This window comes from Pagrus pagrus (assembly GCF_965226575.1).
Source record: "Pagrus pagrus genome assembly, chromosome: 10".
Lineage (NCBI taxonomy): Eukaryota > Metazoa > Chordata > Actinopteri > Spariformes > Sparidae > Pagrus > Pagrus pagrus.
In genome coordinates, this window is record NC_140194.1 from 25,427,086 (window position 1) to 25,442,648 (window position 15,563).

The 15,563-nt window shown below is 40.2% G+C and overlaps 1 protein-coding gene across 2 annotated transcripts in view; it reads right to left on the bottom strand.

Annotated features, from left to right (window-relative positions):
- The window catches only part of LOC311263799 (solute carrier family 66 member 2), a 56,114-nt gene that overhangs the window by 38,273 nt on the left and 2,278 nt on the right, over nt 1–15,563 (bottom strand). For both annotated transcript variants that reach the window (XM_084364117.1, XM_084364118.1), the window contains exons 2-3: nt 13,736–13,991; nt 13,048–13,181 (exon numbers count right to left, since the gene is read on the bottom strand). In XM_084364117.1, the coding sequence (XP_084220243.1) occupies nt 13,048–13,181; nt 13,736–13,944 (343 nt within the window). In that variant the 5' untranslated portion in view covers nt 13,945–13,991. The remainder of the gene's footprint in view (nt 1–13,047; nt 13,182–13,735; nt 13,992–15,563) is intronic.

The following is a 15,563-nucleotide window of genomic DNA, read 5'->3' on the forward strand; positions in this document are numbered from 1 at the left end:
TCATGCACTCGGGGTGTGTGTGTTCTTAAACACAATCATATTTCTGAGATATGAGACTATGTATAAGTCTTAGATTTTGGATGTGATTATACTGTGATCTGCAACAAAACAGTTTTCTTTTCCTGGTTTTAAAGGCTGCATTTCAGTAAGGTGATGTCATTTTTTTTAACACTTAGTCATTATATAGACATTACTGATGATTATCAATCATCATCTCATTGTGTTAAATGTGTTACTGATAACATTCAGCCAATAAATGTGGCATTCCATCTCCCCCTTCCACTGCATTCACGTCACAACACCGCTGTTGTTCGAATCATCTGCCCCCTTAAGTGGTTGCCATTTTTGATGCAGTAGCTGACTTTAACGTAGCTAACACTAGCTAATGTAAATGTTGCTAACGCCAGCTAGCTAACATTAGTATACTGGGCACATACTGTCATTTTAACGTTTTTCCACAAACCAACTATACTATTGGCTCTGCGGGGGTATTATTTCTAAAAACTGATATTTCTACATACAAAGTTGTCAATAATTTGCTATTTCACAAAATTACCAGTGGTTGTCCCTACAATACTGTCCAAACAATAGTAATTTAAGGCCATATCGCCCAGTTTCTGATACAATCTGACATGATTCTGATTCTGATTCTGATTAAACTCAAAAATAGAAACAAAGTGAAATATATGAGCTGTAACAACTAAAGATGCCAGCAAGGAAACAATTTGGAAAAGCTTTTGTTGGGCCAAGTTTAAATCTAAATTAATTAGGCATAAGCAATCATGACGTGTCTCACATAATGGTAATGGGCTCTGACTCTGGATGTATGACAGTAAGAAAAACTGTAACTGTGATGTGAAATACAAACACATGTTATCATATACAGTATATGCTGAACAAATATTAATCATAGAAGAATGTATCTAAATACTTACACGCTGTTTTTCTCACAGTGTGCTCTGAGATATAAGGGAATAGTCACAATCAGTGGCTGACAGATATTCATCTTTTAGTTTTGTGAGGTCATTTTCACAAAATGACCAATTCTGTATAATCTACACTTTACATGCACATAACAACAGCAGTAACAACAGAGGGATGCAATAACTGAAAACGTGTTATCTTTATCTGTTGTGGTCGGGTCTCTTTCGGGACTTGACACACACACGCACGCATGCACACACACACACGTGTGGCATGCTCAGCCACAAACATTTCTTCATCTTCTTCCTCAGGGTTAAATTACCTCGTCACCCAGTCTGAGGCGACAGTAATTAGCACAGCAGTGCCTCATTAAAAGTCATTATTTAGATAGAATGTCATTGACCTTCCTCTCTACGCAACTGGCTACTTTCCTTTGTTCCACTCTCCCTGCATGTTTGTAGCTGCCACCCTAAGATAACGTCCTCAGCAGTTTATTGGGACAGTTTATACCTGTAGCTTTTTATGCAACTATAATAGTGGGTGAGTGGCAATTCCAGGCGGGTGCTAATGAGGCTAAATATTTTACCATCTACGTCAAACAGAGAATAAGCACAAGGGATAAACCTTTTCTTTTTTCTTTTACAATTTAAGACAAAGGAATACGCCATGGCCAACATAATGACTGCCAAAGAAAAAGAAAAATTAGCTGCTCAGATTTAACCTTAAATATATTTAGAAATAAAAATAAAAATGGTGGTTCTTCAGCTGCTCTTGAGACGTTCTCTGCGGTGGTCTGCTGACGTACAAAGCATCTGTCAAGCCTCTGTATGTTTCTTTAGAGGTTTTCTACTGATTATCTAGATCACTGTAGTTAACTAAGTTGAGGAAAACAATCTTTAAAATAAAGTGTATTTATTGAGGATAACACATTAAAGCACTGGTTTCTTTTTGCCTCTAAGGCTCCCCTATGTCTGAAGAATTACTGCAGGGCCCCAGAGGAGACATGCCTGCCATATAGGGGATTCAAAAACAGCTTCTGCCATTGTAGTAGTCTTCAAATATTTATGAAGCCAAAATTATTCTTTACTTCCTTTGAGTCCCATTCATAGCAAACATTTGACAGTAGATGTGACAGAAAGTTCATAAGCTTGAGATTGTTGTTATCATTTGAAACTGAATGGATGATGATTGCTGATGGATAATAATGGGGGATCAGTGAGGTAGGATGAATGAAAGCTGCTCTGATGGTAAAGCATTTCCATGTCACATTAACTATATAACATAAAGCCTAGTGGACAGTTCCTGGCAATGTAAATAATAACACTAGTTGATGTTACACACTCTAATGTCTAAGTAACAGGGACTGGACCATTTTGTCAGTGCTTGTTTTTATAATATAATGCAGACAGAAGAGGATCTGAGTATCTGCGAGAGTTCTTGCTGTGAGGTTGCATCAGTGTCCACTTGCTTCAACAGTTCAGACAGAAGAGGAGAGAAATCGAGAAAGATTAATACAGTTTAGGGGGTATTAAACAGAGACAGAGAAGCAGGAGTAAATAAAGGAAGTTTCAGAATGGCAAACAAATATGTTGCTGTGAGGATAAATTCTGTTCACATCAAAAATGTTCATTCATATTTATAAAAACCTTGCTGAGGGTGGCCAATTATTTTAAACAACACCAGTACTTAAACTCTGAGTGTTACTGAGAGTTTTGCGTCTTGCAGTGTGCTTTCATGTGACATTCGCGTATCATTCAGTGTGGCCACTGCTTCAGTATCAAGGTGTTAATTAAATTGAGGAAATAGGACGTTTCAACGTCTTCTAGTCAGCAGCACGAGACATGGATAGAGTCATCTGTGGAGAAGTGGCAAAAGTTGGCTAGTCAGAGAAGACTTTTGGTTTATAAAAGGGGCTAATTATACAATGGCCAACATTTTACACTATTTTTCACTTATAAACTTGAACACACCATGTCAAACCTGACCTGAACCCAGATATAATTTCTAAGTTTTTGTCTGTCCCGAGAGGTTCGTGTTGGATATCCATGCTCTAGCCCACTTCAGCTTGAACATGAGTCGCAATTTTTGAAAAGAGTCTAAATTTTTGAAATAAGTCTCTATTTTTGAGACTCATTTTCACCCTGCTTCGGTGAAACTATTTGATCAGCAGGAACAGCGAATGTCACAAAATTATTTCCCTGAAAAAGCCTGCATGAGAGACAGACTAATCATCTGGTTGTCTGTTTTTTCTGATACAGTTTCAGAGTTACGTTGATCTTTTTCTAGCCAAATCTGGTGGTGACTTTACAGGTGTGTATGTGTGTGTGGGTTTGAGGCCAGTCCTGCAGGCACTGAGGTTCTTAGGAAGCTCAATGTGACATGTTGGAGACGAGTCAGAGAAGTCTGTGCCAGTCTAGTGTCTCATGGGTGGCAGTGTGCCCAGGGCACAGCATCACCTCTCCAATTAGGACAGCAGGAGAGCAGGCACCCTGCCCACATCTGCTACTATACACACAAGTTCCTGTTCCTCTACAAATTAGATCATTTATTTTTGAAGAGTTTAGAGTCTGAAAACTTTCTATGACAGGATGTGTTTTCATTTCATGAAAACTTTAAGTTATAACTTGGGAAACCCAGTGTCTCTCAAACTTATGAACTTGGTGATGGTGGATGGTTTACTGACAGCAGCACATTTAATCATGCCACTAAACTGCCTAACACACAAGATAATGTATATTTATTATTGTTGTTATCTGTTGTTATTTGCTGAAACAAGGAAAATATACCAAGTAATTACGATTTTTAATAGTTAGAAATGGTTTTAGTTTGCATGTGAAACTGTAATTGTGTCTCTGGGTCTAATCAGAGCACAACACACTGAGCAACAAAGTAGAGTGTGACAGCAGTGGATTTTCACTACAGCCCCACCCCACTCCCACAAAAACACTCCTGTCCCGTCCCAATCTCAGAAGAATTAGTCAGGTCCCATCCCGTTCTTGTGCTGTGTTTTTGTAATGTTGACACTGACTCCATCGTTAGCATCTTAGTTTCAGCAGCTGCGCCTTTACGCCATCAATCCACAGTATACACACATCAAGCCCTGGACCGGTGGCTGCGACCAACCAGCATCCAGAGCAGACAGGAGAAAAAGACATTTGATTCCCGTCCCATTTTTCATGCATGTCCCAGTCACATGATAAACAGTGCTCTTGATACAAATCTTGTGGGAATCCTGCAGGAATCCCATGACCTACTGTACAGGATTGACAAAAGAATGCCTCTACAATGAAGCCGACGCAAAGCGAAGGAGAGAACGTTGAAGCTCATCTCGTTTCAGTTTGACTCAATGAGGGCATAATGATCTTAAACCCCAAAGGGATCTGTGTTTACCATGGCACCACCTTGTCATTAAAGAGTCAAGAAGTAATACGCATTAACCCTCCAAGAATCAAGTCAGTGGACAATTTCTCTCACCTTATATGCATCTCTTGAGGGATTTTATAGAGATTCCCATGTGATATCACATTGCCACAACACTTTCAGCATGGTAAGCATCTCAAAACTAGAGCTTCAACAGTCTATAAGAGATTCAGCTTGTCCTTAATCAGCAGTTTTGTTTCTTTGTAGTGTGATTCTCTTCTTGCTGTGTGACTTTGATAATCCAGCTAGCCACCAGCTGCAGTTCAGCTGATCAGGCTGCAGCTTGCTTCTTCAGTGTGCTAGCAGCTAGCAAAAACAAAGACTGTGAGGGGCCTTTTAGAGCTATTTGAAATTAGAATATGAGAAAACGACAACTTAAACACAAAGTTTAAGTGGAGGGAGAATACATAACGCTGTTCTTTATCATGCACGGTTGCACTGTTTTTGCTACTGTGTTTATGAGTAATAGTCCTTTATTTGACATTGCTACTTTAGTTAAAGTACAAATGAATTAGCACAAAAATATACTTAAAGGTGGAATATGTAAGAATTTTAGTTGAAAAATGGTAGTTGCTCCTACCAACGCTTCGAGCTTGTATTCTGGACCTCTAGCTGCACAGCTAATTGAGCTAACTAGCTAATCACAGCTTCAGTTAGCAGCCGTTAGGGGTTACGCTGGTCATATGCTGCCCCCTGTTGATTTGCAGTATGAATTTCAACAGGTGGCCAATTCTTACATGTTGCACCTTTTAAGAGGGCCTAAAAAAATATGTATATCAGAATAATATACATATGAGCCTATATTATTGTGTCGTACTGGTAATTATTGATGCATTAATTGTTAATTATTTAATGAATTGCTTTAATATTGCAGTTGGTAAAGGTTGAGCAGAATACAATCGATTAATGTCACATTACAGAAGTTAACACTTGGACTGAAGATGTCATATATGATATAACATTACTATTGCTTCTGGATAATAAAAGTACGCAATGATAAAATCAGATACTATGCATCTTCTGTGATTATTTATACATTTTATTGTGTTAAAAACTGTTATTGCTGTTGTTAGCCAAGTTTCCTTGTTGTATTCACTACCCATCCAAAATGCAGATAAATCAGAGGCTGAATTCCTGACTTGTCGACCAATCAGAGCCTTCTTTTCTGACTGCATGGCAACTCTGATTCCCTCATCTCAAACACACCGTGTTTAGACAGGCAAACTCTTACATGCCATGGGCAATCAATCACACGTAATTCAGTTCAGCCTGAGCAAGCCAAGTCCAACCATTACAAAAGTAACAATGCACATTATTGACGTGGTTGACAATAAAAGGCAACATGGTTGCAGGTTTGATTAGATAGCTAAGTCCAGACTATGCTGAATACCATGCCAAAGAAAACTGAAGTGACAGGAATCACACAGCTGTTTGTTCATTTTAACATTTTTTTAAAAGCTTACATGGATGTTTTAAGTCCTCTGTAGTAAAACGTGTTTAGTGCCAAACGATTAGTCTATAAAACAGACAGCTCAACCACAATGAACAAGCTGAGAATGTTTTTTCATCAACTTAACAGGCACTCAGAAGGAATTGACTTCATGTTCAGTTAGCAGGCATCTGGACAGCCTGATATATGGAGGTCTTTAATGACACACAGAAATACAGACACACACACACATACACTCCCAGAGTCATGTTTCCATCACTTTTGGGGACATTACATAGACTTACTTTAATTTCCGGGAAACTTACTCTTACCACAACCATAACCTCTATTTTCCTTACCCTAACCTTAAACCAATTCTAGAACAGGGACTTGCGTTTTGTCTCCATAAGGAAAGCAGGTCCCCACAATGTGAGTAATACATGACCGGACAAGCACATACACAATCTGGGCAACATGCCCTGATACACATACTCAAATGTAATATACACACACAACAGATGGGTTCTTATACCCTAACACACACACACACACACACACACACACACACACACACACACACACACCTGTCAGGTTATATGACGGAGATAGATGGTTATAGATGGTGTCTGTTTGTCAGGTCGTCTCTCTGGTGCTGGTCTAATGAGGTGGCACACTGTCCTGACTGACACAACCAGTCCAACAGGGTCAAAGACAAGTTCATGAATTACTAACCCACATCTATAAATAACCACAAGGTATCAGGGCAGACCCACAGAGAAAGCCTGAAAAATTAACTCAATATCAAATATTCAATTAGAGCAAGTTTTTATTCTGTTTGATGTGACCTTTTCTCCACTAGTCAGGTCAAAGAAAAGCACATTCAGATTCATACTTATCGTGAAATTTCTGATGAAAGGTGACTCTTTTAAATCTTCTAAAATTAGTAAAAGATATTTTGGCCAATGGTTACCATGAAACTGACTGATCAGGATATTCTCTGGGAACGCTCTTTGAGACTAGACATCACACGTTGAACTTACGTGTCATTAAAGGAGCAAATGACATCAGTGTTCAGATTTTTGAGCACAGTTGAAACAAATAAAGTATATTAAACTTTACTGTTCTCAATATTCTTTATAGCATAACATTTTTATTCAATCTTTCTTTATCTATATTGATGAATGCTCAGTTCAAATGAAGCCAAAAACGCCACTTTCCGCTATAAAAAAATTACCTGAATGAATGCGTACTGCGCACTGTGCATCACATGACATTGTAATTACATGGTTCTCCCGCCCTGTCATTCCCAAGAACGCTAACACAAGAGTAGATGCAGATGTTAATCAAGCAGGGGATGCACACAGTCATGAAAAGAGGTCAAATTAGAAGAAAGTAAAAACACCTGTGTGGGTGTACAGTGGGTGTGGAGGAGCTTAAGAAACATATTCAAACTTTTCAGATTTACTTTCAAGTCAAAGTCCTCTGATCGGTATATTTATGTGCTTGTGGGGAGGTTAGTCATTTTAGATTAGAAAGTGGGCAGCAAAAATGTAACTAAATGTACAAGCTGTATGGTCAAAAATCTCATTGTTTCACATAAACTAGAAGAGTTAGCTAAGGAGAAAAATGGAACATGAAATCTGTGTTGTTGAAAACAAGTCAAGTTTTCTCCTGAAGGGTAGACTGAGGTAATAATGTACGCTCTGGCACACACTTAGACACAAACAGGCCTTATACACAGTAGATTCTTTGACTTGTCACACTGTACTAGCAACAACAAAGGTGTTAACACTGGTGTTAGCATTAACAATGGCTCTGTCTTATGGCTCTGTAAATCAGCATACACAATACCAGGACCCTGAAACTGTAGCAAAAGTCAGCCATTACTAATTTTGGTGTTGTATAACAAACACATACACACATTTTGGAGAGTATTGCAGGTACTCCTCACAGTTATATTCTTCATTTCAGGACATGAGACAACAAACAGCCCTTGAGGGAACTGTAGCCATCAGACAAAAGGGAGAGTCACTCCTCTGTCTTCTTGTTTTAATATCCACCAGCATGTCCCCTCTCTTACTTCCAAACACACTTAAGAGACAGGGCAGGCCAAACAATGACTGGGAAAAACACCTTCCTACATCCAAAAGGTAATTACAAGACTTATCTGGTTTAGAAAAATGCTTCCACATTGCTGCACTCCTCTAAGCTTCTCTTAAAACTAACAAAAAAAATTATGTCCACAAATACTTCCTCTGAGGCTCATTATTATATTTCCATTTTTTAAACATTCTGCCGAGTAATCCAATTTGCTCAACTGCAAATAAAGCACCGCTCACCTACCTGACTTCATTTGACTTGCTAATTAAACTTTGCCGTTATCAAGGGTTTAATTAAACACACTTGACGTTGAAAGTAAGCAAAATTTTCGTGTGGTGTAGGATATTTAAATGCAATGAGTCGGGTTTCACAGTGTCGCTCTTTTGTGTCTGTTGAGTGTGTGTGTATGTATGTGTGTGTGTGTGTGTGTGTGTATGTGTATATGTTTGTGCCTGCTTGTGTTTGTTACACCTGATTCGTCCCACTGCAGTACTGCCAGAGTGTGGCAGATAAGGGTGAGTGGCAGAGTCATCATACTCTGCACTGCACCATTCAGTAATTAACTTACTGTGACGGTATGTTGGGTCGAAGTCAGCAAGAAATGCAACGCACATATATGCAAGAGCTTAAGACTCATCAGTGCAGCCTGTCAGACACAAAGACACACACACACAGACAAGGCACTCATAATGTTTGTCTTCATATTCTGTCAAAAGTCACAAGGACAACAGTTTCATGTGGCCTCAAGACAGGGTAGTTAAAGGTTCACATGTGGGTGAAGTCTGGTAAAAGGTGTGAGTTTGAGGTAAAAAAAAAAAAGTACAATGCTCAGCACTGAACCCTGAACAGTAGTTATGTGCCTATTGATTCAGTAGTTTATTAAAAAGTAAAAACAAAATGGAATGCGTTTGTCCTCAATAAATCTTCAGCTGTAAGACAGCCTGAATGACAGGAGTTAGTTACCAAACAGCAGATAATTGGTGTGAATTTATGAGGCAATAAGTTTCTGGAAATAGCGCATGTGATCACTTGTTCAAACCTGAGTGTATAAAAGTAGAACAAAAGTTCACTTAGCAAACGAATTAGCCACTGACTGAGCAGCACGAATGTTAAACAATTCCCATCACGCATCCAGTGTCTGCTCTGTCTAACCTCTCCCAAAGTGGTTATATGAAGCAAATTGAAATTGCTTTCAACACTTGAGTGCTGATGGTTTTAAGGGTGACCAGGAGGTCAACATCAGCAATCAAGAGTCCCATCTCTTCTTCTGTTTATGGTCTGGTAAGCTCTTGCTGGCTCACACAAACAGGATGTTTAAAAGCACGAAGTGACTCAAAGTGTGTTGTGGGCTTAAATGTGGTTTATAATATATAAAATGCATGCCTTATATCTGAGATCAAATGTGTTTAAGTAGTCAGGTTGTGCTTTACCCAATCCAACCAGGAGAGGAGGATGTTGTTCCACTCTTTATTGGATCTGAAATGAACTTCTGGTTGCTCAGATCAAGTCTAAAATCTACTAATTTTCTGACATATTTAAATTATTCACAGAATTCTTGGTGCAACCAATAGGAATTTTCTCATTTGCCCTTACTCTGTTTCCCCAGTGCTCACACTTGCTCAAAGTTACTCCCCACTTTCACTGCACCAAACCTGACACTTAGCCTGGGGTCACATTTGTCTTTGAGAATATTCTCTGCCCCCTGCCAGCCTTTAAATCGCTGTATCATAAGGCCCGGACTGTTAATGTGGCACCCCGGGGCTGCCACAGGAAGTCACTGCAAAGTCATAACTCTGAGTCAGCTCAGTGTAGAGACCATTACAAGGACTCTGCCGAAGAAGCACTAATTTTAGTCTGTAAGTCATCAACATTTTACTTTCATTTTGCACACGATGCAAAAGCCATCATCTTTAGGGATAAGTCACATCTTATAATCAATTAATTTCCAACATTTTCTCACTACTGAATTGATTCAGACCCTGTTTTCATTGTTAAATACCTGCATATTTATGGAGTTTTAAGTCTATTGGGGATTATATTGTAATGGAGTCTAACAATGGTGACACAGATCAAAAACAGCTTCTGTTTTTGCTTACCATTCATTCTGTAGTTACAGCAAATCAGCGTTAAGAGAAAATGTAGTGCATACCAACACACACACACACACACACACACACACACACACAAAGAAAAAAACATTTGATTTACTTCGTCCATACTTGCTCATTAATTATAATGAAGGTGACCCGGCTAGAAATTCAATTTCCTCTGATTATGTTGATCGTCTCTCAGCTTCCACTTAAATCTTTAATGAAAAGGTGGCACTTGAAAACAAAAAAACATCGGCACTTTCAGTGTGGACGTGTGAGTTGTTTCTCCTATGTGTAGTTTGTAACCAAGAAGAGAAAAATGTGTGTCCATCAATTACACCGCTTCAATGTGACTGTGTGTGCTGCTTATATTTGTATTTAAAGGTCATTTCATACAGTTTTGTCCAACCTGAAAAGGTGGTCTGACATCTGAGAACACAACAAACATGAATACATTTCTTGTTCACTGCTGTTCCTGCATTGCTAACAAGAGAACAGTAAAGATAAAATACCCCACTGATACATGAGAGTAAAATAAGTTGATGTGACATTTCTTTCCTCAGAGGTTTGTGGAGGACATGCAGCTCTCATTTCCTTCTTTGTGGACCACACTCCTTTCAGTCAGGTTAACAACTCAGACATAGTTCTCCATTTTCTCTACATTAACCAGAAAGAGATCCAGCATTTCTTCCTGACAACAAAGTAAGTAAAGTTCTAGGGAATTGCTTTAAAGGTTTGCCTACAGAGTGTTGCTGTAACTGTCCACCTTAATGCACACACACTGGCTTGTCTCGCCTTTACTTTCATTCTGAGCTGAAAAATGCTTAAATGGGTTGCCAAATATACTTCGGTGGCCCACCCAAGTAAAGTCTATGTGTGGGAAACACGGAGGCCTGAATATGATTCTCTTAAGTTTTCAACTTGAATCAAAGCAGCGTGCGAGCTTGCAGCGCAATGAACAACCCTAAGTGATGTACAGAGCACAAGAATAAAAAATGTAAACAGGAACAGGTGGAGCCTGGAGGGAATCAGCACAAGCAGCAACAATGAATACAAAAGAAATTCTCCACGTCGCTTTATCTTTTAGCTTCGTTTTTTCTGTGTGTGTGTGTGTGTGTGTGTGTGTGTGTGTGTGTGTGTGTGTGCACGTGTGTCTGTGTGTGTCTTTAGGAGCTAGAACATGAGGTCAGAGAGTAGGGAACAGGTGTTGGCAGGCAGGCAGCAGGATCATAGGATGCCTCTGGTATGGCACACACTGACTTCGGTCTCAGATGTCCCGAGTGACAGGAGAACTTAGAGGAAGGAAGAGGAGGAGGAGGAGAAGGAGGAGGAGGAGGAGAGGTGGGAGCGGATGAGACAGCAACAGAAGGACAGGAAGAAGAGAGTGGACAGAAGAAGAACAGTGGAGGAAGGTGGGAAAAAAAGAAGGGAGGTGGAAGAATGGAAAGATAAAGTGCAGCTGGGTGGGTAGCAGAGAAATGTCAGGAAAAAGAGCTCAGCATGAAAGACCTTTAAAGATGGTTGGAAATGATGCCAACGTGCATCTTGGGGAGAAGGAACTACTTTGCATAGAGATGACCCTGATCTGCTGGAAGGACTTAGCGATGGAGGGACCAAAGGCTCGTCTGATCTATTCTTGTCCTGACCCGACCATCCCCCACCGTACCCGCACTCTGTGAAACCGGACCTAAGGCCCACCCTCCATAGAGGAGAGGGGGCTTGATGTAAGACTGTGATCAAGCTGCGTTCAAGTATCTGGGGTCACGAGGGACAAACGCAACGTGAGAGGATTTGATTCCAAGCTGCATCACTCGCCTGCAGGCAGACGTACTTTCTAATGTATGTGCAACATGTGTAGAAATACAGAGCACAGATAGAAACTCATCCACCCTCAGAGAAAACTTCAATCCACCACCAGACATCATAAATAATTGTGTTCGCTATGAAAAACTTTAAGCGTGGGCCTCATGATGAGTAATACACCGGCTCTTTGCTGAGACAAGAGAGACACAGATGCCTATGATAAAGATGATCATTACTCTCATGTCCAAACACATTCAGTCTCTACTTTCTCAATCACTTTAACAGAAGTGTCACTGACAGTGACACCAAAAGACACACACAGAAATATTTCCCTCCTCACAAGTCAAACACTTGCCATAATCTACAGTGTATCTTTGATAACGCACTCTGCTCTGCATGATCAGAGTATTTCATCATTCAGTTTCAGTCCACAGGCTGTTTTCTAATAAAGATCCTACTCAGATTGATTCTGTCAGCCCATTTGCAAAAGCAATCAACTCAAGCATCTGTGACAAAAAATACAATTACCCATAAAAGACAGCACCCTATAAAGAGTGACCCTGAAAATAATCTTGGATGGACTCGCTCCCTCTGCACACACACACAGACACACACACACACACACACACATACACACAAAGACGCACACAATGACAGTGGATGCGGATATTGTTTAGCTTAATCTTAGCCCTCCATATCCCCTCTCCAATTCTCCCTCTCAGTCCCACTCTTATCCACTTCCTCCTTACACACATCCACTCACACACACACACACACACACACACACACACACACACACACACACACACACACACACACACACACACACAGGCCCAAAATAAACTAAGCTTATGTGTTACAGTACAGCAACTAATACATCCATAGGACATTTGTGCTTTGCCTTGCACTTTCTGACACACCTTAATAAAAGTGACATCAATATTTTCATTATTTTCATTACCCTTCAGGCTATAAGGCAGCATGTGTTTTAATGTCTAGACACAAGCAGCCTTAAGACTCCTGTTCAGTAAATATCAGATTAGTGGTAAATACTGTAAGTGGCAGTCAGAGAAAGGCATTTTGGAAACAGCAGTCTTGCTATCTAAGCTTTTCCAATGGCCCCCTCTTTTGGCAGGAAGTAGGAGTTGAGGCACCTGGCATCTAAACTGCTGACACAGAGAGGTGGGGTGCTGGATGTGTGGTTCACTACCCTGACATGATTTTGAAATTACTGTACATGCGTGACAATAATTATGCTGACAGTTTTGGCACACTGGTTACCTGCAAGGCGGTGTTGCTTGGTGCTCACTCGGTTGGTGTTTTGGACCATGCAGCAGAGGTGGAGCATGCCAAACATGGTGATGATCATCACAACACTCTGGAGCAGCAGGGTGAGCTCAAACTGTTTGCCTATCCTGCATGGACACAAACAGAAAAACAATCTGAGAAACAATAGAATACAATGTAAAAATACAGTGTAGACAACAAATTCATATGGCATTTGCAATTAAAGTATTAATAATAAAAACAACTAAAAACCACATGCAGCACACCAGACTACTCTATTTGATTCTATGGGTTTCATTACAGGACATGTCATATAGGCTATAAACAGCACAGAAAGACCTCATGAATAATGCAATATTCTATAAAGGATCTATTAAATTCTCTTTTCCGTCCCTTCATATGGATCAGTGACCTGTGCTCCCTGATGTGTAAAACGATTTGAGAAGAAGCCTCAAAGTGAGCACCTTAAGGCTCAGATAATATAATCAATCTCTGTGTTCTCTTCCTTTTCCATTAATTTTCTGACATCATGACTGATCTTAAGAGTGACCTCATAGATGGCCTGCGCCTCCCAAAGGGAAAAAAAAAAGAAAAACGGAAGAAAGCAGATGGAATAAAATCCAAAAGACAGACAGAAACTCATTATCATGTTAAAACACATGTGTCTCCCTGTCTTCCTCACCAGAAGAAGATGCGCAGGATGTTGGCTATGAGCAGCACCAGACACACTCTGGTGGAGAAGCCGTCACTGTTGCTGCTCCTCTGGATCTCCTGGTACTGTGGCACATAGGGCAGGGCTCCCCCGAACACCATGACGCAGGATGCCAGCCAGGACAGCAACGTCCATGAGCCCTCCATGTCCTCCTCCTGCAGAACCACCTCTGCATCCATCACACTGTGTGACGCTCAGGGGTGTCCAGAGGGTCTAGACGTTGCACCTGGGAGGCAGCAAAGTGAAAGATCACTGTCAAAATAACGGGAGTTCAGCAGTTATCAGTGATGGATGTTGTGAGGTAACTTAAGGTCAATAACACAGCCTGAAATTAACATTCCCCAAAGAGGCCAACAGCAGTAAAACTTATGAAGCTGGTTGCATGCAAATGCCTCAGTTATGAATGGACAAGTTTGTTTCAAAAACCTGTGACTGCTGACTGCAAATCTAATTAAAGAAAGACTATTCTCCTACCCAAATGGCTAAAAGTAAGCAAACTTTGACTTAATATCTTTTAGCGAAAATAGAATGTATATATTCTTAAAGCATCTTGTATTTCTGTATTTCCTCTTCCTACATTTTGTTATGGTTACTATTCCTTGGCAAAACAGTCAGAAAATGGAATTTCACTTAAGGACTGAGCCTTGGCAACACTACACAACTTTCAAAGACATCAGCTTGCTGTACTGTTCACAGTACACAACTTCCTGTCTTGTAACCAGGAGTTTAGCAGTGGTTGTGGTTTGCACACTGTGTGACTGACCATCGACACGTACTACAAGATCACACACGATATGTGAGAACAGGAATGATGCAGTCCAAGTTGTTAGTGCGCTGATTTGCAGCGAGAAAAAAATAGAAGAAAAAGAGTCTGGGTGAGAGGGTGGATTAGGATGCATGAGCAGCAAGGATTATTTTTTGAATGAAATGTTTAACTGCCTGCTTGTTTTGTGGTTCAGTAAGGACGATGTGGTCGACAAATACTGAAAATCTTGTGTGTATGAACTCTGAAACTATAAGCCATTGTTGTGTGCAGGATAAGACTGGTTTATAGAGCTACTGTAGATGACAGCAGAGGAGAGGGGGAGAAAGGAGAGGAGTGTCTGTCCTCACTGGCTATAGCTCGTTTCTGGCTCCCCGTCTCTTCTGGACAATATGGGCTAAAATCCTGCAGTGTGAACTGTGCACATGCAGTGCAAGTGGTATTTGCACATACACACTCAGACACATGCTGTAAAGGGCAGAGGTGGTCGCACCTGAAGATAAGGGTTGCGTCAATACAACTAGTGCAACGGGTGAACATACATGCATACCATATGTGCTACTCTAAACTACAGTTCTCCACTGACTTGATGACGACCTTTATAAATATTACACAAATACACTTTACTACACAGCTCCACTTCTCTTTCTGCCACCAATCTGGAAGAACTCACCAGCTGAAAAAAATGATGATTTAAAACCTCTTTATTGCAGTCAGTCACATTGCTGGTCAATAAATTGTGCAGGGTCAACAGGTGTAGAGTAAGTAGGGTAGTTATTTTGTTATACAACGTTTGAATAATCCCATAATTTTAGTTAGTAATGATCACTGTCATGTCTGCAGTACCGAAGGCTCAGGTGCTAGAGTTCTATTATCCTTGAAATAGAGGTGTTAGCAGTTATTCTTGAGGGGGTGAAAACATCAATTTCTAAAGGAACAGTGTTATGAAATCATTCTTTCTCTGGAGATCACTACAGAGCAAAAGGATTGGTTCATTACATTTCAGATGGGTTTTTTTATAAACAACTCCTCTGA